General features: G+C 39.1%; 3 protein-coding genes across 3 annotated transcripts; all 3 read right to left on the reverse strand.

Moving 5' to 3' along the window:
- Positions 1 to 4,296: 4,296 nt before the first annotated feature.
- LOC131317007 (S-protein homolog 3-like) lies at positions 4,297 to 5,127 on the reverse strand. The gene is made up of 2 exons (XM_058346590.1): positions 4,724 to 5,127; positions 4,297 to 4,306 (listed from the first exon to the last, which is right to left on the reverse strand). Exons 1-2 carry the CDS (start codon positions 5,125 to 5,127, stop codon positions 4,297 to 4,299), a joined length of 414 nt encoding a protein of 137 aa, XP_058202573.1.
- Positions 5,128 to 13,154: 8,027 nt separating this feature from the next.
- LOC131317008 (S-protein homolog 5-like) lies at positions 13,155 to 13,562 on the reverse strand. The gene has a single exon (XM_058346591.1). The coding sequence runs from the start codon at positions 13,560 to 13,562 to the stop codon at positions 13,155 to 13,157; it is 408 nt and encodes a 135-aa protein (XP_058202574.1).
- A 2,432-nt stretch (positions 13,563 to 15,994) lies between these two features.
- Positions 15,995 to 16,575, reverse strand: LOC131316529 (S-protein homolog 2-like). The gene has a single exon (XM_058345930.1). The coding sequence runs from the start codon at positions 16,561 to 16,563 to the stop codon at positions 16,153 to 16,155; it is 411 nt and encodes a 136-aa protein (XP_058201913.1). The 5' UTR covers positions 16,564 to 16,575; the 3' UTR covers positions 15,995 to 16,152.
- Positions 16,576 to 23,725: the final 7,150 nt, after the last annotated feature.

The raw sequence follows: 23,725 nt of genomic DNA on the forward strand, positions 1-23,725 counted from the left end.
CCAAAGCTCACCAAGGACAATTATGATAATTGGTCCATCCAAATGAGAGCACTGCTGGGTGCTCAAGATGTTATGGAGATGGTAGAAGAAGGTTACGATGAACCCGCCTCAAAAGAAGCTGAAACAACTTTAAAGGAGGAACAGAAGACCACACTTCGTGCTGAGCGAAAGAAGGATTGCAAAGCCAAGTCCATCATCTATCAAGGACTTGACGAAGCCACATTCGAGATCATCGCTTCCGCCAAAACTTCCAAAGAAATTTGGGAGAAGCTGCAGAAGACCTACAGAGGTGCTGACAAAGTAAAGAGGATTCGCCTTCAAACACTACGAGGTGAATTCGAGTCTTTACGAATGAAATCCTCAGAATCTATTTCTGAGTATTATGCTCGAATTATGGTGGTTTCAAATCAAATGAGGAGAAATGGCGAAACTCTCACCGACACGAGAGTTATAGAAAAGATCTTGCGATCTTTGGATCGCAGATTCGACTTCATCGTTGTTACGTTAGAAGAACTTAAAGACGTTTCAACCATGTCTATTGAAGAGCTCGTGGGTTCGCTGCAAGCCCACGAACAGAAGTTGCACAGAGACGATGATAGAGCCCCGGAACAAGCTCTACAAATGAAGTTATCCCTCAACGAAGGAAGGTACGAGCAAGGGGGGACATCTCAGAGGGGACGAGGCTATGGTTCCCATGGAAGAGGCTCTAGAAATTCAAATTCCAGAGGCAGAGGTGGCAGAGGATTCTCCAGAGGAGGGAATCAAAATCATGCTCCAAGAGGAGGTGGTCGAGGACAACAAAATTATGCTCCAAGAGGAGGTGGACGAGGACAACAAGGTCATAATCCACGAGGAGGAGGACAAGGCAGAAGAGGCAGTTACAACAATCGTTCGAACGTTGACAAAAGTAACGTTCAGTGTTACAATTGCGAAAAGTATGGCCACTATAGCAACGAGTGCCGGGGAAGATCAGCATCAGATCAAGTTGGCGAAATAGCCAACTATGCAGACAAGGAGCCATCAGGAGGAGATTCAATGAGTCTCATGGCACACAACCCAATCGAGCAGGATCAAGGTACATGGTTTCTTGATTCTGGAGCCAGTAATCATATGACTGGCTCAAGGCAGCTTTTTACTGAACTTGATGAAAAGGTTCAGGGAGATATTTCTTTTGGTGACCTCTCTAAAGTACCAGTTCGAGGGAGAGGTGATATTATAATCAAAAGGAAAAATGGAGATCATGCATTCATCTCTAACGTCTACTATGTTCCAGACATGAAGACTAATATTCTTAGTCTTGGACAATTCCTTGAGAAAGGCTATCAAATTAGCCTGAAGGATATGCAGCTGACGGTTGCGGATGCTCGAGGGAAGCTGATAACTCGAGTAATGATGGCGAAGAACAGAATGTTTCCGCTAACTGTTCTTCATGACACGCCAAAGTGCCTCAATGCCATTATCAATGACAAAGATTGGATATGGCATCTCAGATATGGGCACCTCAACTTTGAAAGCTTGAAGCTGTTGGCGAATAGGAAGATGGTTAAGGGCTTACCTCATATTCAACGTCCAAATGAGGTATGCGAAAGCTGCATTCTTGGCAAACAACACCGCAATAACTTTGGAAAGCAAGTTGATTGGAAAGCATCTATGCCTCTCGAGCTAGTACACACAGATGTTTGTGGTCCATTAAAGCCAATCTCAAACGGTCAGAACAGATACTTCCTCACGTTTATCGACGACTATAGCAGAAAGACGTGGGTATACTTTCTGAAATTGAAGTCAGAAGTATTTGAAAAGTAAAGAGTTCAAAGCTCTTGTTGAGAAAGGAAGCGGCTACCACATTAAGACATTGTGGTCAGACCAAGGAGGAGAGTACACTGGAGATAAATTTGAGGGATTCCTTAGGCAACAAGGAATCAGACACCAGTGCACACCTGCCTATACTCCTCAACTAAACGGTGTAGCTGAGAGGAAGAATCGCACCATTCTCAACATGGCTAGAAGCATGTTGAAAGATAAAGACATGCCAAGAGATTTTGGGCCGAAGCAGTTCAGTGTGCAGTTTATCTACTGAACAGGTGTCCTACGAAGAATGTGCAGTCGAAGACACCACAAGAAGCATGGTCCACTCACAAGCCAGGTGTGGGTCATCTCAGAGTGTTTGGTTGTATTGCCTATGCTAAAGTTCCGGAGGCTACAGAACCAAACTCGAAGACAAAGGAGTTAAGTGTTATCCTTGTTGGATATGGTGACAGAACGATGGGATACAGGTTGTATAATACCATCACTCAGAAAGTGATTTTCAGCAGAGATGTCATTTTCGAGGAAAATGAATCCTGGAGCTGGGGTCAAATAGAAGCTACCAAGAATATGGAGCTAACACTTGAAGATGAAGAACAGGTACAAACCAGAGATGTACCTGGTAGACCAGAAGATCAACCAGCATCTTCCCGTGGTTTCTCTTCACCACAACAAGGTGAACCATCCTCACCAGTTGAACGAGAAATTTCAGACATGAGGCCCAGAGGAATTCGGAACTTGAATGATCTGTATCAGAATACAGATTAGATGGATGCAGATTTTACCATGTTCTGTCTGCAAATCAGTTGTGATCCAGTTAGTTTCGAGGAAGCTACCCAAGAAGGAAAATGGAGGAAGGCTATGGATGAAGAGATTCAGTCCATAGAGAAGAACAAGACTTGGGAGCTGACTAACCTCCCAAATGGTCACAAGGCAATTGGAGTAAAGTGGATCTACAAAGCTAAGAAGAACGCTCAAGGAGAGGTTCAGAGATACAAGGCAAGGCTTGTAGCAAAAGGATACAAGCAAAGAGAAGGCATCGACTATGGCGAAGTATTCGCCCCTGTTGCCAGGATGGAGACAATCAGGCTAATAATCTCATTAGCTGCTCAGAAAAGATGGAAGATCTACCAGTTGGATGTCAAGACAGCATTCCTGAATGGATTTCTAGAAGAAGAAATCTATATTGAGCAGCCATTTGGATATGTGAAGAAAGGTCATGAAGACAAAGTGTACAAATTGACGAAGGCGCTATACGGGCTGAAGCAAGCGCCTCGTGCATGGAATACCAGAATTGATAAGTACTTCCAGGAGAATGGATTCGAGAAGTGCCCCTATGAACATGCACTCTATATGAAGAAGGAGACTGATGGAAGCCAGCTGTATGTATGCCTCTACGTTGATGACTTGATTTTTACAGGCAACAATCCAGCCATGTTTGAAGCATTCAAGAAGACGATGTTTCAAGAGTTCGAAATGACGGACATCGGACTTATGGCTCACTTCCTAGGCATTGAAGTGACGCAAAGTGACGAAGGAATTTTTATCTCCCAAAGCAGGTATGCCATGGAGATACTGAAGAAGTACGGGATGGAGACATGCAATCCTGTGACGACTCCAGTCTACAGTGGACTGGAACTGAAGAAAAGTGATACTGGGAATGTTGATCCAACCTATTTCAAAAGCTTGGTTGGAAGTCTGCGATATCTAACCTGTACTAGGCCAGACATACTCTATGGTGTTGGGCTAGTCAGTCGATACATGGAGACGCCAGATCAGTTACACTTGTTCGCAGCAAAGCGGATTCTCCGCTACATCAAAGGAACTCATAATGACGGACTATTCTATCAGTCAGGCGGTGACCTGAATCTTTCCGGCTATTCAGATAGCGATTGGGGAAGAGACTTGGATGAAAGGAAGAGCACAACAGGGTTCGTTTTCTTCATTGGAGATACTGCCTTCACTTGGACATCCAAGAAGCAAGCGATTGTGACATTGTCATCTTGTGAAGCTGAGTATGTTGCCGCTAACTCAGCTGTCTGTCATGCTATATGGTTAAGGAATGTGCTGAAGCACTTGGGCTTTCTGCAAAAATTGCCCACAGAGATCTATGTCGACAACCGCTCTGCAGTTGCGCTTGCAAAGAACCCGACTCATCATGAAAGAAGCAAGCACATCGATACCCGCTACCACTTCATCAGAGAGCATGTAAAAGCAAAGGAAGTGGAGTTAGTTTCTTGCAGGACATATGATCAAGCAGCAGATATCTTTACGAAGCCCCTCAAACATGAAGCTTTCGTCAAAATGAAGACAATGCTTGGAATGAAGAATCTCTGAGAATCAAGCTTAAGGGGGGATGTTGAAATAAACAGTAAGCTTGATTTGGAACGTGTGAAACTATTGTTTTGGAGGCTTTGCCTAAGGTAAGTTGGTCAAATAAGCCTGCAAGAAGAACTATTGTTTTGGAGGCTATGATTGCCTAAGGTAAGTTGGTCAAATAAGCCTGCAAGAAGAGCAAGAACAAAAACGTGGGCATTGAATTTAAGCTTCCGTATTTCATTTGTGATCTTTGCAAAGTTATCTACTTGTCTGTTTAATTTGCCTATAAAAGAATGTATTCTGATTATGTAATATGTGTGAGTGGAGTAAGAGAATAAGAGAGTTACAGAGAGAGAAATTCCTCCTCTTTGTATGTTATTTTCAGATTGAATGAGTTCAATATATGTGAGTGTGTTTGTGCAATTCTCTTGTGAGTTTCATACATTATAAGTGTGTGATCAATACTCCTCCACCCAACAGAAAGTACTGATGTTATGATCACTATTAAGATAGAAACCATTGGGTTCTGCAAAACCATCTCATTATTCTCACACATAATATATATATGTTGTGAACATTCAACACACGATGACTCACTTACCAAGAGTTTGAAAAATGGTAATCCTTGTCATTGTCACTAAGGAAAAAACCAGTGGGTGACACACGCCAGTAGCAGTCATAATGCACAAAACCATGTTCACAAGCACCAGTTATGCTTGCATTGTAAACATCAAAGATTTTGTCTCGGGAATTCCAGTAAAAATGGCAAAAGAACTCAGTAGTAAAGGATGGATGGAAGTTAAAAGCATAATATCCACCAGTGCTGAGTATTTGATTTCCAAGATCATCGTTTCCGGACTGGCAACGAAATCGTAGTTGGCCCGCAACATCGCTCTTGATGTGAACAGTAGTTTTAATGAAAAGTTTCGTATCTCCTTGCTCACATAGTGTTTGCATGCAAACAAGGAGAAATACTAGAATGACAAATGGAAGGAAGCGAGCCATCTTAACGATTAATTTGAAGGTGTGAATTTTGTATGCGTACAACAATGGGTTTATATACAGATTATTTTCTTGACTTGATAAAGTGTATGTTGAAGGGAATTAATTTGGATATTCTTGACTTGATAAAGTTTATTTCTCAATTATGGAAACGTGCATTAATGATGGATAGCTTGGGCTTGCTTATCCAGATTAAAAATTAGAAAGAAATCCTGGTAATTTTGTAAAGCTATTAATTAGTTTTTTTTCCAATAAAACTAAGGAATATTTAAATATTCATCCTCTTTATCCATATCGTGTAAGAATTCATCCCGCCCTTTTTTCATGTTTATGTTTTCATCCTCTTAATGTGTGAATTACCTTTCTTACCCTTTTCCCTATGATATATATATATATATATATATATATATATATATATATATATATTATGTTATATTGCTTTCCTAATTTAGTGGGATTGAATTGAATTGTTTTCCTAATTTAGTGGGATTGGATTGGATTGTTTTCCCAATTTAGTGGATTGGATTGGATTATTTTCCTAATTAAGTGAGATTTGATAAATTTAAATATGATTGATAACTTCTTCTTTTTTAATCATGGAATGTATTTGAGGAATCAATTTTATTAGGAATATGACATGATAAGTTGACCACATCTTTTCATGTTTTCTTCATTCTTCAAGTTGGCCAATTAGACAACAAAAAGTCATATTTTCCATTGATCTTATTATACGGAACATGGCTAAATTACCATAAAAAAAGAAATAACATGACATATTCAAACCGTTACATGGTTAAATAGTTAAATTACCATGACATTACATGATTAAATTACCATGATGATTACAACGTGACACGATAAATATCTCATAATTCGAACAAATATTTCATGGTAAACGGTTCAAATATGGTTAAATTACCATCAAAACAACTTTCAAAAAAATCCATCTCGTTACAAGGAAAAATAATGCCTATTTAATTTTCAAGAAAAGGAACTCAACATTGACAATACCAATCGGAAACCCATAAGGATGTAATGTCGAGCGGAAGCGGCAAGGCGGCGATGATATTGCTTCTGATGAAGCCGTCACTGAGCGCGGTGAATATGGACCAGAGCTTTGATCCGATTGCCTCTCTGGGAAGCGGAAGGGTGCAGGGCGGGCACGGTGCGAGTTCTTCGGATAATTTGAAGTTGATGATGAAGGAAGTGTGGGAGAGACTGAAGAAGTTGTTCGTGTACTTCAAAGGAAGGCCGGTTGATACTCTGGCTGCTCTCGATCCCAACGCTGAGGCTCTCAATTAGAATCAGGTAAAAGTATTTTCATTCGTAAACATGTCGCGTGAGATGAATATATATTTGTGAGGATTAGTAGAATATTGAAGGATTGATGATCGATCTGAACGCCGAGGAAGAGGAACGTCGGCGACAGCGATCTAAACGCCGAGAAAGAGGAACACCGGTGACAGCGCCGAGACCGTCGGAGAGGATGAAGATGATAGTCTAGTGCTAAGGGACGGACAAGATCGGGCCCCGAAACTGATTGTGAACATGCCGTAGCGAAGCGATTGTCTGGAAGGATCGGATCTGGGTGCGGCAAGGAGAGAGTTTTTGGTGGAACAAGATTATGGGGAGTAGGGAATTTATGGGGGAAGGATTGGGGGAGGAATTTTCGGGATTGAGGGAGGAAATTTTGGGATTTGACTTGTTAAGATTTCATCCTAAAATTCAGTTCTATAATATGTATATATATATATATATATATATATATATATATATATATATATGGTATTGTAAATGTAAAGAGTAGGGCAATTTTGGTACAAAAAATGAGTTGAGGATGGAAACATAACACTTTAAAATGATCGGGATGGATTTCTAAGTTAGAAGGATTCTGAGGATGATTCTTTAAGTCTCCCTAAAAATAAAGGTTATGCAGATAAGACATGAAGATTTCCTTCCTATTTTGGCAGACTAGCCAAAACCTATGCTAGAAGGATGACGCAGCGGAATTCACGAAAGAGAATAGTTTGCGTAAGGCCATCCACGGACAGTGGTATAATAAAAAATTATTTATTTTTAAAGTTAACAATGTTGGTACAAAAAATGACTCACAATGGTATAATCAAACCTTGCAACATATTTAGAAATAATCAAATTTTGGACTTTAGATAACAAAAACTAGCAACCTTTTTCCATAATTAAAATTTGTGGACCCTACACTACATAAGTTAACTAATTCCAAAATCTGTATACACGCGTATTTCAATTGGTATTTTCTTCTTCTCTTCTTTGCTTACTCTATATCTTCTTCACTTTACCCACAAACTATTTCTTTTTCTTTCTCTCCAAAAGTGAAGCTCATATCTCTCGATCATTTACAATTCAACCCATCATCGTTGGATTAAGGTATTTCACTCTTCTTTCCCGTTTTTATTCCCCCCCCCCCCCCCCCCCACAAAAAAAAAAAAAAAAAAAAATCATAATATGAGGGAAGAAAGTCACCAATTTTTTCCCAAAATTAAAAGAGGGAATCAATATATTTTTGCCAAAAACAAACATAAATGGATGTGAGAGAGAGAGAGAGAGAGAGAGAGAGAGAGAGAGAGAGAGAAATTGTAGTGGACTCCTTATTTAATTTGGTTATGGACTAGAAGTGACCATTGTGAAACGCAACATTGTTAAGTTTAGCAACATTTTAAGTGAATAATTTAAAAACTAATGTGTCAACTTTTAGTTATCCTTTTTTAATTATACCATTGTGGATTGCCTAAGCGGTGGGGTTAAAGCCGTTAAATTGACTCATAGAAACAAATATGTCCCCGCTTCTTCCTTGTCTTCCAATGATCTCCAGAATAAGAACTCCATTTTCTTCAAGAATGCTCGTAAGACGTTGGATATTGGACCTAGGCTGAGCATTAATATTAAAGGGTGGAGAAGCTATTATTTAAAAAAAATTGTTGAAATGGAGGAAGAATAATTTGCAGAAAGGATCAATGCTCTTGATGATTTATAGGATGATATTTTGGCAGAGGAGGATGACGATTTTGAGGATGAGGCCTCTCTTTCTCTTGAAATTATTTCCGTGGTTTTTCGGTGTGGTTTTGTTTCTCTTGTTTTGCGGTTTTGTTCTATTGGCTTGTTGGTATTTTTTAAGGTTGAGATTTTCCTTTTGGCGTTAGATTCTTTTGGTCTTAGCTATTGTCTTTTTTTAGTGTTAGCAGGTTTTCGGCTTCCGTTTTCGTTTGTGGTGTTTTGGTTGGCATTTTGCTTTTGTGTGGTTTTGGTTCTCCGGTGGCGTATGCCGGTGTGTCAGATGTCCTTTAAACTTTGTATTTCTTTTCAAAGATTAATAAAATTTCCTTTTGCCGTTTCAAAAAAAAAAAACACGATAGGTACCCTTAGCTACGCGCAGTTCTTGAATCCACAGATAAATTCAGAGAATATTATTGATAAAAGTTGAATAAAACACTAGGTTGCAACCCCTTTTATTTAAGGCCACGAGCCTCTAGTACTCGCTCACGGCGTGAACCGCCAGGATCGGTAGCAAACCCCTGCTCCTCCTCCCTCCATCTTCTTCTGCTGCTGTTGGTAACTGGTGCTTCTGCTGGACTAGAGAAGGCAATTGTCTCAGGTGTACCGATTAGGGATTATTGGGCTTTCGCAAGTCCAGGAAAAGGATACATAAAATACATATGTACAGAGAGAGTGGGGGCGGGGGGTGGGGAGAGCCAGAGAGTGAAAGAGGTTGAGAAGCTTCGTTTTTTTTTTTCTTCTAACAATCAAGTGTTCGGATCAATTTAGTCAAAAGCATCTCAATTGGAGTAGGTAATTCACAAGAAATTCACAAAAAAAAAGTAATTTCCTTGCGACTGATTCCAAGAATAAGATTATGATCAATTATGTAGAAAGCATATCCATCAACCAATCGGTTAATGGATTGTTCGGCCTAATAAGCCAAATAACTTATTTTCTCTTGCTTTTGTTGACAATACTGTCCCCTCCCTGATGTTTTTGACAAGTCCAAGGACTTCCCCCGAGCTTTTTGAAATGACACTAGCCTCCCATACTTTTGCTGACAACACTCATATTATTCCCCCCTCCGTTACAGTTCTGTTAGAAATCTTAACAGAAGTGGTAGTTTATGATGATGTCACCATTATCGAACGCTAGCATACCTATTTTGCCCCAATCATCCCTTCCAATTCATTTTGTCGGAAAATTTTTCAGTGACGGGTGGGTACCACGTGGTTACCGCTCGGCGCATCCGAGCCATCCATTGCATTTTTGGACGACTCGAATTTTAAGAGAAAGTGTTGGGATGAGAGGAGAGAGATGGTTTCAATCCAAGCTGTCCAAAAGAGTATATTGGACGGCTCGAATGTGCCGAGCGGGTACCATATGGGATATACCCACCCGGCACCGATTTTTTTTTTTCTTTCCATTTTGTCATATTGACAAGGAAAGTAAAACCATTCATGTGGAATATACTACTACTGGTACCTACGATCTACATTTTTTTTTTTGAACGGCCCTACGATCTAAATCTTGAACGCACCATTGGTCTCTATTTTTCCTGGAAAATGCCATTCTTGGGTGATTATTTAAAATAAAGTATAAATGGAGTATGATACATTTTCAAGTAAACAAGAGCATTTTTGCTCGATAAAAAAAAAAAGTATTGTTGAATTTTTCTCCAAACGTAAGTTGCGATGGTGGGATTCTAGTTTTACATTAAATAACTACGAATCCCTCATCATTGCTTAAAATCCTTTAAGAGCATCTCCAGTAGATCCATCAAATAACAAATAATATGAGACATTTTCTGTTTATTTTAATCAACTTGCCAATAAATTTTCGAACTTATTTTTTGCATGTTTCACTACAAAAAACACTGCCATCCTTGGTTTCTTTGATTTGTTTTTTTTGTCAACTTGAACATGTTGAAGCATTCGACTAGACCATGGATACCAACAGGTTGGGTACACCATTGGTAACGACTCATGCGGACTTGGGGCCCATCTCGGGTCTCAGACAAGTAATCCAGGCTGTCAATTTATTTAAAAATAATAATTTCAGTTGCCTTGTAAAAAGATTCAACTTAATCGGATAATCGTAAGTACTTCATCCACTAGTCTAATTTTTGCTCAATATGCATTCATATTTTAGTCTCAAATGTGAATGAAAAAAGTGGATGATTGGATGAACCATTTACAATTGATCGAAAACAGAAGATGAATTCTATCACTCAAGGAATCTCTCTTTTCATTCAATCGTTGTCTCCAAGCTCAAAATATTGTTCCAGGAGTGAACTTTAATGATCGATTTGTGAACTGTGTAGACATATCAAATTAAAATTAAAAATTTAATATATCTATACATGCTCGATCAACCTGATTTTTGTGGCATAAAGATAGACATCATATTAAAAAATTTGAGATATCGTACAATTCAGGATGTGCTCTATGGTATTTGTTCTTGTAGAAACAACATTGGGATTTATTTGAGAGTAATGATGTTATGATCACTATTAAGATAGAAACTATTGGGTTTTGCAAATCCATCTTATTATTTCACATATATTGTATTGTGTACATCCAACACAAGATGATGCCCTTACCAAGAATTTATCAACCGGTAATGCTTGTCATCATTGCTAAGGTAAAAACCGGTGGGTGTCACTTGCCAGAAGCAGTCATAATGCACAAGACCATGTTCACAAGTACCGGCTAGGCTTTGCTTGTAAACGGCAAAGCTTCTGTCCTTGGAATTCCAGTAAAAATGGCAAAAGAAAAGAGTACTGCCGGAAGGATTGAAATGAAAATCATAATATTGACCAGTGCTGAGTGCCTGATTTCCAAGATCGTCGTCTCCGGACTGGCAACGAAACCGTAGTTGGCCCCCAACTGCGCTCTTGATGTGAACAGTAGTTTTGAAGAAAATTTTCACATCTTGCTCACATAGTATTTGCATGCAAAGGAGGTGAAATATCAGAATGACAATTGGAAGGAAGCGAGCCATCTTGTACTATTTGAAACTGTGAATATGTATAGTACAACAATGGGTATTGTTGATGTCAAAATCTAGACAATTGATCCGAGCACTTCAATGGGTTTCAAGCTTGCCAAGTCCGAATGATCACACCAAGAGCCTTTGGGAAGGGTTTTCTGCAAAACAAGTCCAAGGACCGGTGGTGTTTCCGGTCGTGGACCCTCCGAGAATCAAGTTTGAATGGTGAAGCAAGGAAAGAGTGTTTCTATGTAAATTGGGAATTATCAGCGCATGCCTTTTCTTCTTCCTTTCTTCCCAATATTTATAAGGTGCAATAAGTGTGCACTGGGTCGTGCGGCTACCTCCTGGAATGGTGGGAGGAGTGGAGGTTGGCCATGGAAAGTGGGAGAAGTGGAGGTTGGTCATGGGAAGTTATGAGATTGTGTGGGGGAGTTATAACCGTTATGTTTGTCTCATGGAGAGTGATTTTAGGCGTCATTGGTGGGATGATCCAACTATTTCTCAGATTTCTTTACCGCACAAGCCTGCCGATCAACATAAGCCTTGCTGAGGACCCGGCCACGTGTCATTCCCGTGGTGCTCTGCTCGGCATTAGTGATAAAAATTCATCCTCATCAGTAGCCCCCCATTTCTGAGGCTGACATATGCAAATTGATCAGGTGAAGTAAATCGATACCTGATGGCGCACTATTGTGTGGTTTAACTTTGTTCTTGAATCTGGAGGGTGGGAACCGTAGACTTGGGAGTGTTATGGTTACTCGATCGATCTGATCAGGGGTGTACGTTTGCTCCACCAACATGGCGATGAGCGAATGGGAGTGTCAGGTTACTCGACTGTCGAAGAGAAATGTTGCCGGGAGTGCCAGTTTGCTCGACCGACTTGGCGATGAGAGGATGGGAGTGCAGGTTTGCTTGACTGTCGCTGAAAAATGTGGTCGGGAGTGCAAGTTAGCTCGACCGACTTGGCGATGAGCAGACGGGAGTGCAAGTTTGCTCAACTGTCGCTGCAAAATGTGGTCGGGAGTGTAAGTTTGCTCGACTGACTTGGCGATGAGCGGACAGGAGTGCAAGTTTGCTCGACCGTTGCTGAGAAATGTGGTCCGGAGTGCAAGTTAACTTGACCGATTTGTAGATGAGCGGGCGGGAGTGCAAGTTTGCTCAAATGATACCCCTTCGATCCAGTTCAGTCAAAGGCACCTCATCTAGGTAATTCACCGAGTACTTTCTTGGGAGTAACCCAAGAATTGAATCATGATAAATTGTATGGAGAGCAAACTAACCCAACAACCAATTAGACTAAACCTCCGCACCAAGAAGCTTCGCCTCTAAAATGCTCCAATGTTGGTTATTAAGGTTGTCTTTTTCGTAACTAGCTTTACTGTGGTTTTGAATTAAAAGAAATAGTTGCAATAATTTATAGCAGCAAAAATGAGTCTGGAATGTCTTTTTTTTTTTTTTTTTTTTAACCTCAAATTGGAAGGCCTCAATATATATACTCGCCGTTTATAATAAATAGCAGCCTTTTAGCATCAAGTCATTTGTGAATTTTTGCTCAATATTCATTCAGATTTTAGTCTGAAATGTGAATGAAAAAAGTGGACAATTGGATGAACCATTTACAACAGATTGAAAAAAGAAGATGAATTCGATCACTCAAGGAATCTCTCTTCGTTCAATCGATCTTTGTCTCCAAACTCAAAAGATTGTTCCCAGAGTGAACTTTAATGGTTGATTTGTGAATTGTATAGACGTCGGATTAAAATTGAATTTTTGATATATCTATACATACCCGATCAACTTGATTTTTATGGCATAAAAATAGACATAATTTTAAAAAATTCGAGATATCATACAATGCATGATGTGCTCTATAGTATTTGTTCCTGTAGAAACAACATTAGGATTTATTTGAAAGCACTGATGTTATCACTATTAAGATAGAAATTATTGGGTTTTGCAAATCCATCTCATTATTTCACATATGATGTATTGTGTACATCCAATATTACAAGATGATGCCCTTACCAAGAATTTATCAGCTGGTAATGCTGGTCATCCCTACTAAGATAAAAACCGATGGGTGTCACACGCCAGAAGCAGTCATAATGCACAAGACGATGTTCACATTTACCGGCTAGGCTTTGCTTGTAAACATCAATGCTTTTGTCCTTGGAATTCCAGTAAAAATGACAGAAGAAAAGGGTATAGCTAGAAGGATTGAAATGAAAATCATAATATTGACCAAAGCTAAGCGTCTGATTTCCAAGATCGTCGTCTCCGGACTGGCAACGAAACCGTAGTTGACCCCCAACTGCGCTTGTAATGTGAACAGTAGTTTTAAAGAAAATCTTCATATCTTCTTGCCCACATAGTATTTGCATGCAAAGGAGGTGAAATATCAGAATGACAAATGGAAAGGAGCGAGCCATCTTAGTATTTACAACAATGGGTATTTATTTATACATGTTGAAGATGAGTAGAATATTCGTGACTTGATAAAGTTCATCATTCAATAATGGAAAAATGCATTAATGATGGATAGTGTCTTGATTATCTAGATTAAAAAAAATTAGAAAGAAATCGTAGTAATTTTGTAAAGCTAATAATTAATTATATTGTTTTCAATGAAAATAAGTGTTACTCCATGTACAAAAGAGATGAAGATTTTCCTCTTGTTTTGGCTAACTAGCAAAAATCCAAGCTGGAATGAATTTGTGTCAATGTTTTAAAAGTCATTAGGCGCTAGTCGGATGGTGGGCTACCTTCGAGAATTGGTGATTAATCGTTAGTCGGACCTAATCGGATATGCTCTGCCAGAAATTAATTGTCGATTAATTCATTGTTTTAAAACACTAATTTGTGTAGGTGCGATTAATGTTTCTTCAATTTTATTCTTCAATATATAGCAAGATACCGACTGCAATGAACAGAAAAATTATACTATCGATACATGCAAATAGATTATAAGACCAACATTTTTGGGAGATTAAATTTCATTCTGGAACAAATCTCAATGGAGAAAAACATATTTTTAGTCTATTGAACATTATTTAATTGGATTGGGAATTAACAATAACTTTTTGTAACATAAAAAATAAATAAGAATATTTTTTTCCGTATCAGTCTAAAGCTATCAAGGCAAAATGAAAGTAAAAATTACATAACTAACAAACGTGAAATCTTTTTGAACAAGGACAAAACAAGAAAAAATTCAAAAATCTTAGCGGAACTCGCTGAGACGCCATCTTTGATTTTTTTGATAACTTAAGTGTTTGGGCCAACTTATGCATGCTAGAAATTTTTTCTAATTTTGAGTGAATGAAATCGAGGCATTTGGAGGATCTCCCGAGACAGCCGGAAGGTTCCTCCGTTGGTTCAACGAATCTAGACATCCTAGCTATGTGTGCGGCTAGTAATGATCCTTCATGATGTGAGATAATGCCATAATGGCAGAATTCGTTTATACAGCAGCTTTTGTGTATTGAATTTCTGGTAGCTACTCAAGGGTCTCTCTTTTGATATTGTTCTACACCAATTTCACAATCCATACGCCAAAATTCTGATATTGTTCTTGTATTTGTGTGTGAGAGAGAGAGAAGAAGACAAAGCTTATTTTGCCAAGGCTGGTTACGGTGGTCTTCTGTTAGTGTTGGTTCTATTTGAAATATCCGGTAAGACATACGTCGGTGCATCTGAACACCCTTCATTAGGCGGCGGATCTATTTTAAGGAGATTGTATGAAACATAGGGTTCGGTTTAGTTTTTTTCAATTCGATCGCAATTTGTATATTCAGTTTCTGGTTTTATGTAATTGAATTGTTTTCTGGTATCTCATTAGGAGGTCAAAAGTTCAAGTCTCCCAGGCCACCTACGTGTGGGTGTTTTATCCGGGCTTTTTCTTTCTTTATTTGTTTCTGCTCTGTAATGAGCTTATTTTTGTATTGGTTCAGTTGTTGGGTTTAGTTATCTCGTGGACTCTTACAATTGATGCGGTGTCTCAGGCTTGTATTCTGTACTTCATATCTAATGCAAAATAATCTCTTCTATTTATTGACAAAAAAAAAAAAAAAATTGAAGGACCAATTCAACCGTCCACCTGCTTGGAGGAATAATGAGAGTATGACTAGCAAAGTTATGAATTTATGATCGTGGAAATAAAATCTCACCCTATTGGCAACCCAGAAGTCCATATGTTGATTGAATCAATCTACAAGTTATTGTTCTTCTTTCATTCTTCATAGACCATTGATAGGATGTGCTTTATACCACGACTATCATTACATTTCATTCATTCCACAAACCTTCCTTTTTCCAAGTTTGAATGAATCAGCCCACACGTATTCAGAACATGGGCGGGCGGGCCGCACTACAGGGCCCTGTTAGGGCGGCTGTTCTGGCCGGCTATTTCGGTAATAGACAGCTCGAATTTTAATCAAAGAAATGGACGGTTCAGATCAACAGGGAGCTCGGATTAAATCTGAGTTGTCTGCGTTAAATTGGATGGCCGAATCGGCCGACCTACAAACCCCTGTAGTGCGGTCTGCACTACAGGATTTCGAAATTCGGTCAAATACCATAGCTATACCAAGAATTGCGGCGGAGGCGGTCGGTGGTATAACGTGGATATTAAGGAATATGTTTTTGAAGGTGATGCTGAAGGAATCATTGGAATGCTGCATGGTGATATCCAAACCAAATCGATCTATTCTACAAGTCCGCATCAAAGACGCAGTTGATTTATTTCGTAATTTACAATATTTGTTTTCGTTCAATTAATTTTATTCCTCGTAATTATAATGGCTTAGATAAGATAATAAAGTGTTCAAGTTTGATATGCAACATTCGAAAAGTGTACGAGTTATGGCATAAACATAGAAATCTCTCATACTGAAAAATTCGAGATTTCATAGAATGCATACATGCATGATCATGTGCTCTATAGCACTAGTGTCTTGTAGAAACAAACATTGGAATTTTATGAAAGCACAGATGTTGTCACTATTACACAAGATGATGTCCTTACCAAGAGTTAACAAACTGATAACTCTTGTCATTATTACTGAGATAAAAACCGTCAGGTTCCACACGCCAGAAGCAGTCCAAATGCACCAGACCGTGTTCACAAGTACGGGCTAAACGATGATTGTAAACATCAAAACTTTTGTCATTGGAATTCCAGTAAAAATGGCAGAAGAAAACAGTATTATAGAGAGGATAGAAATGAAAAGAATAATATTGACCAGTGCTAAGTGTTTGATTTCCAAGATCATCGTCACCGGACTGACAACGAAATCGTACTTGGCCCTGAACATCGCTTTTTATGTGAACAGCAGTTTTAAAGAAGGTTTTCGTATCTCCTGGCTCACATAGTGTTTGCATGCAAAGGAGGTGAAATATCAAGATGACCATTGGATGCCGGAAGCGAGCCATCTTACTACTAGAAACCGTGAACATATGTGCATTCTAGAATGGGTATATATACATGTTGTAGTTTGTATCTTTGGGATCCAATATGAGATTGAATGTTTTAGAATCCAATATGAGATTGACAGAATCCGATCGAGATCAGATTGAAATAGTGTCGCATTTATCGGAAAAATTGAGAGAGATCAACTACCATATAGAAAATCTTTGAGAAAGTCTCTATGAAAAGCTAAAGGGACTGATGGTCTCCATACCGACAGGGTACCAACGGTCATGTGGGACCCATGGAAAATCCGGGCCGTTCCATAATTATTTTAAAAAAAATTGAAAGGGCATTGTGAAAAATTAGCTCAATTCAATATATGGATGGTGCTTATAACGCGGTTGGTATTGATACAGCAGGAGGTCTTATTATGTGTGCAAATGGTGAGTGGGTCCATGGTTAATTTCCAACGGAAAATCGGATTCAACTCGATCAGTGTTTTTTTTTTTTTTCCCGCTAGGCAAAAATGATTTTATTAATGTTTGAAGAGATTACAAAGATTAAAAGGATCACAAGTAGACCGAAGAAAAACGCCTCCCAAGATCCAAACCCAAAAAAGACAAGAAGCCAACCAAAACCTCACAACAAAGAGCCAAACATCCTAAAACAAATCAAACAACGAAAAAGACCTAAATGACCAATCACCAAGAAGGCCAAGAACAACCCGAATGAAAACAAAAACCAAAAAACTGTGAAGGAAGGACATTAAGGGCATTAAGGTCCTTTGGCTAAAACGTAGTTAGTTAGTAAGTTGGGAGTTTGTTAGTAGTGGAGTGAGCTTGGTTTTCTGTTGTAACAAAGTTTAGTGGTTGTAACAGAGATTAGCTCTCAGCTAATTTCAGAACATAAAAAGGGGTTTTGTCTTGATTGTATCGATGAGAATTTCAGTTGATAATAGAAAGAAAGGAATCTCCCTCTCTCTCCCTCTCTCTTCTTGAGCTTCTCTGTTCATGTTTGATAGCTAGGATTCAGTGTTTCTATATGGTATCAAAGCCATCGACTAGCGTCGCACGATCCTGAAGAATCTGATTCAAGCATGTCTGGAGCACCGTCGGCGAGTGCCGTAACTTCTACGGCTGTTGTAACTCTACCACCATCCTTGGCGTTTCTGGTCTCGAATTTCCACGTTTTGGTTAACATCAAGTTAGATGGATCCAACTACTTGCTCTGGCGAGCTCAAGTTGAAAGTGTAATGGAAGCAAATGGCTTCTATGGATATCTTGATGGTTCAATTGAAGCACCTCCGTCTCATATTCGTACTGATCAAGGTGAATTAACACTGAATTCTGAGTATTCTCTCTGGAAATTGATTGATTCACAACTGAGGTCGTGTATTCCTGCATCTATTTCCCAAATCACACTTCCATACGTTCTAGGGTTACGCACAGTGCATCAAATCTGGATTTCTTTGTCAAATAGATATAATCTCTTGACTGAAACACATGTTCAAGAGCTCAGAGATCAACTGTATAATTTGTCCAAAACATCAACCATAGACGCGTATATTGATAAGATCAAAGAATTGGCACAACAATTGACGGCTGCTGGAAGTACTATTGAGGATGATGAGCTTGTCTTTAGGACTTTACATGGCTTGCCTAAAGCCTTTAATGGACTTAGAACTGCTGTTCGTGCCGTACGCACTAAAGGTCACCGTGTGAGTTTTGATGAACTGGTCACAATGTTAAAAAGTGAGGATGTTCAGTTGATTCAGGAATCTACAACTGCATCTGATGTTCAAACCTCTTCTGTTTTGGTTGCCACACATGGCTCACAATTAGATAATAGTAGTTCTTCAGGGCCATCTCAACTTCCAAAAGTATCATCTGGCCAATATGGACCTTTATCTCATCCGCATGGCCAATCTGGCCAGTACTTTGGTGCATCATATCCATATGGCCAACCTCTTTTGTATGGATTTCCACATCAGTTTGGATCTCCAGGTCTATCACCACAATTGAATGTCACAGCTTGGTTCACCACAGTTTGGGTTACCACAGTTTGGCCCTCAACAGTTTGGTTCAACTCAGTTTGGATTTCCACAGTTTGGATCTCAACCTTTCGGATCACAACAGTTTGGTTTCTTTAGGGGTTTTTCTCGTGGCAGGGGCAGGGGACCAAGACTGCCCTGTGACATTTGTGGCAAAAGTAATCATTCCACCAACTATTGTTATTATAAACCACCACAGATGCAATATTCTTCTCAGTTTTCTCCAACTCATTCATGGAGAGGTTCAGGTTCTTCTAATCCTTGGGGCAACTCTGTCAGTCTACCAATGTTTCAAGCACATCAGAGTTTTTCGCCAAGACCAACTACTCCACAGAATATCATGCCTGGTCCACCAAATATCATGCATGGTTCTCAATTTGCTGAACCTAAACAAGCCAATATTGCCACATTTTCTGATGGCTTTTCTTCTATGAGCATGCATCATTCTCTCAGTGTTCCATCTGTTTCTTCTCAGCTCAACACCAATCCAACAACAGCTTTACACTCGACTAATATGTCTCAGAATCTGTCATAGATGCCTTCTTCCTCATTACAGACTTCTCTTACGTCTCCTCACAATCAACCATGGTATTTTGACAGTGGAGCCACAAATCACATAACCAATAACCTTCAGAATTTAACCCATTCTCAACTAGCTGGATTTGGTGATGGGGTTATGGTTGGCAATGGAACAAATTTGCAGGTCTCTCATACTGGCAAGGGTCTGTTACCAAGTCCCTCTGGTAATTTTCTATTGTCACATGTTTTACACACTCCTCAAATCACTCATAATCTAATTTCTGTCCATCATTTTTCCAAAGATAACAATTGTCTTCTCATTTTTGATTCATTTGGTCTTGAAATTCAGGACAAGATTTCTCACCAGATCTTGTACAAGGGTCCTTGTCACAAGGGTTTGTACCCCATACTGAGCTCTTCTGAGTCTTCTTCTGAAGTCCCTGCTTCAGCAGCTCAAGAAGAGAGAGGGAGATTCCTTTCTTTCTATTATCAACTGAAATTCTCATCGATACAATCAAGACAAAACCCCTTTTTATGTTCTGAAATTAGCTGAGAGCTAATCTCTGTTACAACCACTAAACTTTGTTACAACAGAAAACCAAGCTCACTCCACTACTAACAAACTCCCAACTTACTAACTAACTACGTTTTAGCCAAAGGACCTTAATGCCCTTAATGTCCTTCCTTCACAGCCCCTTGCAAACTCATGGGTGTGGGAAACACCCTGAGTTTGGCTTTGAGAGAAAGAAAACGATCCACTGTCAAAGACTTGGTGAAAATATCTGCTATTTGATCAAGAGACCCAACATAGTTGACTTGAATTTGCTTGTTGAGGACCTTTTCCCGAATGAAATGATAATCTACCTCGACATGCTTTGTCCTAGCATGAAAAACAGGATTGGATGCCAAAGCTATTGCAGAAATGTTATCACACCAGATGACATGGGGTATAGAAAAGGAAACATGCAAGTCAACAAGAAGCTGTTGAATCCAAGAAACTTCAGCAGCTGTCTGAGCAAGAGCCCTATACTCTGCCTCAGTGGAGGATCTAGCAACTGTGTGTTGTTTCTTAGCACACCAAGCTACAAGATTAGACCCAAGATATAAGCAATACCCAGAGGTAGATCTCCTGTCTAAGTAATCCCCTGCCCAATCAGCATCTGTGAAGGCAGTTAGTTGCAAAGAACCAGGTACAAAATGAAGACCTTCATGAAGACATCCTTTAATATATCTCAAAATACGTTTGACAGCCACAAAATTACTATATTTTGGACTGTGCATGTGTTGGCAGGCAACATTTATAGCAAAGGACATCTCAGGTTTAGTGAGAGTCAAATATTGAAGAGATCCCACAACAGTTCTATACCAATGCACATCAGCAAAATCAGGATCTGGGTCAATACTGCAGGCTTAGAAGAGGATGGAGAAGGACTAGATTTACAGTCCTGCATCCCAGCTTTGGCAAGAAGATCTGTAGCATACTTTGTTTGAGATAAAATAATACTGGAGCCATGATGGAGTACTTCAATACCCAGAAAGTAGCTGAGAGAGCCAAGATCTTTCATAACAAATTTGCAACTGAGAGATTTAACCAATTCTGAGATATAGTTGGTATCACTACCTGTAACTAAAATATCATCCACATACACAAGGACCAAAGTAGTTCCTGTGGCAGATTGCTTGATGAAAAGAGAGGCATCAGCTTGACTTTGTTGAAAACCTTGCTGAATGAAAAATCCAGAAAACATCGAGAACCAAGCCCTAGGTGCTTGTCTAAGTCCATACAAGGCTTTGTTGAGTTTACATACAAAGTGTGGATGATCAGGGTCTTTATACCCAAGTGGTTGTTTCATAAAGACCTCTTCATCAATAACCCCGTGAAGAAAGGCATTTGTAACATCCAATTGTTTAATAGGCCAAGCATGATGAGTAGCTAAACTCAAAACTACTCTAACTGTGGGTTGTTTGATAACTGGACTAAAAGTTTCTGTAAAATCGACACCCTCAGCCTGTTGGTTTCCATTAGCTACTAACCGAGCTTTGTATCTAGCCACACTGCCATCAGAATTACGTTGATCTTATATATCCATTGGCAACTAATTACATTTGCACCAGGTGGAGGAGGAACAAGACTCCAGGTTCCTTGTTGAACCAAGGCCTGATATTCAGTTTGCATTGCTTGTTGCCATACAGGATAATGATTGGCTTCAGAAAAATGTGCAGGTTCTCTATCTGGCAGAAAGGCTTTTGGATCAACTACAGACAGGCCAAATATTTTCTTAGGCTTAACAATACCATTTTGTGATCTTGTTGTCATTGAATGACGAGGAGGAACGAAAGACTGGGGAGGAACAGGAGAAGTATGAGAAGAGTGAGATAGAACAGGATCAAAATTTTCAACATGAGTGTTAGAAATAGGAATGGTGACAGTGGGAGAAGAAGAGGGGAACACAGTTGTGTTGTAATGATGTTCATGAGAAGGTGAAGAATTATCCTCAACTGGAATAGAAACAGGAACAGAAAAAGTAACATCAGTAGGATTGTAAATAGAAGAAGACACATGAGAAACAGGTACAGGACTTGGAGATGACTCAGAATGAGAGACATCCGAGGTCAGAGGAACAGAGATTGGAATAATAATTTCTTCAAATGTAGTTAAAGGAATATGAAACTTTGATGGAGTAGTAGAAGAAGAAACAGATGATTGAATCAAGGTAGAATAAGGAAATTCTGTCTCAATGAATTTCACATGCCTAGATATATACACTTTGGATGTGCTAGGATCATAGCATCGATAACCTTTTGTATTAGGACAGTACCCTAAAAAGACACAAGGTTTAGACTTGGGAATCAATTTATGTGAGGCAAAAGGTTTTAACCAGGGAAAACAACTACAACCAAAGGGTTTGAGAAACATGTAATTAGGTGAGGAATGAAACAAGAGAACATAGGGAATTTGAAAATTGAGACTAGTATGTGGCATTCTATTGGTTAGATACACAGCAGTAGTTAATGCCTCAAGCCAAAAGGAAGATGGCAAATTGGCTTGTAACAAAAGAGTTATGGTAGTCTCAATGAAGTGTCTATGCTTTCTTTCTGCACGACCATTTTGTTCAGGGGTGTTGGGACATGAGGTTTGATGAACAACTCCATTGGATAAGAACAAATGCAAGAGAAAGTGATTTACAAACTCACCCCCATTATCTCTTCTGACAGTTTGTATAGAAGTGTGGAAGTGAGTGTTAAGATAAGCTTTAAACTGAGCAACAACTTGCTTAACATCAGATTTGTAATGAAGAGGAAATAACCAAGTAAATCTAGTAAAGTCATCCACAACAAGAAGATAATACCGAAAACCTTTATGTGAAGGAATAGGAGAGGGAGATTCCTTTCTTTCTATTATCAACTGAAATTCTCATCGATACAATCAAGACAAAACCCCTTTTTATGTTCTGAAATTAGCTGAGAGCTAATCTCTGTTACAACCACTAAACTTTGTTACAACAGAAAACCAAGCTCACTCCACTACTAACAAACTCCCAACTTACTAACTAACTACGTTTTAGCCAAAGGACCTTAATGCCCTTAATGTCCTTCCTTCACAAAAACCACCAAAAAGATGGACTCAAAATTCCAGAAAAAGAGGCCTCCTCCCTCGAAATCTATGGGCTCTTGGAGATGGATTGAAATTGGCTCTTGACCTGAACTTGATTGATATCGAAGTGGAAATGGATGCAATGCAGGCATCATCACTGATGAACTCTCCTCAATTTGGTCATCATCCTCTTAGCTCTATTATTTGCGATTGCAGGCGACTTCTGGAGATGTGTCGAGTCCGTGAGATACACCATGTTAGGCGGGAAGCATATCAATGTGCATACGGTCTAGCCAAGAAATAGTTTGATCTATGTACAGAGCATCAGAGCTAGCCCTGACTCTTTGGAGGCTTAAAGCGAAAATTAAAAATGAGGACTTTTTATTAGACTATTGTAAGGGGTAAAAAAGTAAGAAGAGGCCTTCAAATTTAAATTGTTTTAGAGGTCTAAAGCGACCACAACATGAGTTTTAACTCAGGAAAAAGATACTATCGATACATGCAAATAGATTTAAGACTTACTACGTAATATTTTGGGGGATTGACATTCATTCAGGTACAAATCTCAATGGAGAAAAAAATATATTTAGTCTATTGAACATTACTATTTAATTGGATAGGAATTAACACTAACTTTTTGTAACATAAGAAATAAATAAGAATTTTCTTTTTCCGTGTCAGTCCAAAGTTATCAAGGCAAAATGAAAGTAAAATTAATTACATAACTAACAAACGTGAAATCTTTTTGAATAAGGACAATAAGAAAAGGCCCAAAAATCTTAGCGGAACTTGCTGAGCTGCCATCTTTGATTTTTTTTGATAACTCAGATGTTTGGGCATTTCTGGCAGCTACTCAAGGGTCTCTCTTTGTGTATAAGAAGAGGCATCTCGTATTCCTTGTTCTACACCAATTTCACAATCCATACACCGAAATTCTGATATTGTTCTTGTGTTTGTGTGAGAGAAAGAGAGGAAGACAAAGCTTAGTTTGCCAAGGTTGCTTACGATGGTCATCCGTAAG

Source organism: Rhododendron vialii, chromosome 2a (assembly GCF_030253575.1).
Source record: "Rhododendron vialii isolate Sample 1 chromosome 2a, ASM3025357v1".
Classification (NCBI taxonomy): domain Eukaryota; kingdom Viridiplantae; phylum Streptophyta; class Magnoliopsida; order Ericales; family Ericaceae; genus Rhododendron; species Rhododendron vialii.

Bases quoted from the DNA above. Each gene is read 5' to 3' on its own strand.
- LOC131317007 (XM_058346590.1), bottom strand. From the start codon at position 5,127: ATGGCTCGCTTCCTTCCATTTGTCATTCTAGTATTTCTCCTTGTTTGC.
- LOC131317008 (XM_058346591.1), bottom strand. From the start codon at position 13,562: ATGGCTCGCTCCTTTCCATTTGTCATTCTGATATTTCACCTCCTTTGC.
- LOC131316529 (XM_058345930.1), bottom strand. From the start codon at position 16,563: ATGGCTCGCTTCCGGCATCCAATGGTCATCTTGATATTTCACCTCCTT.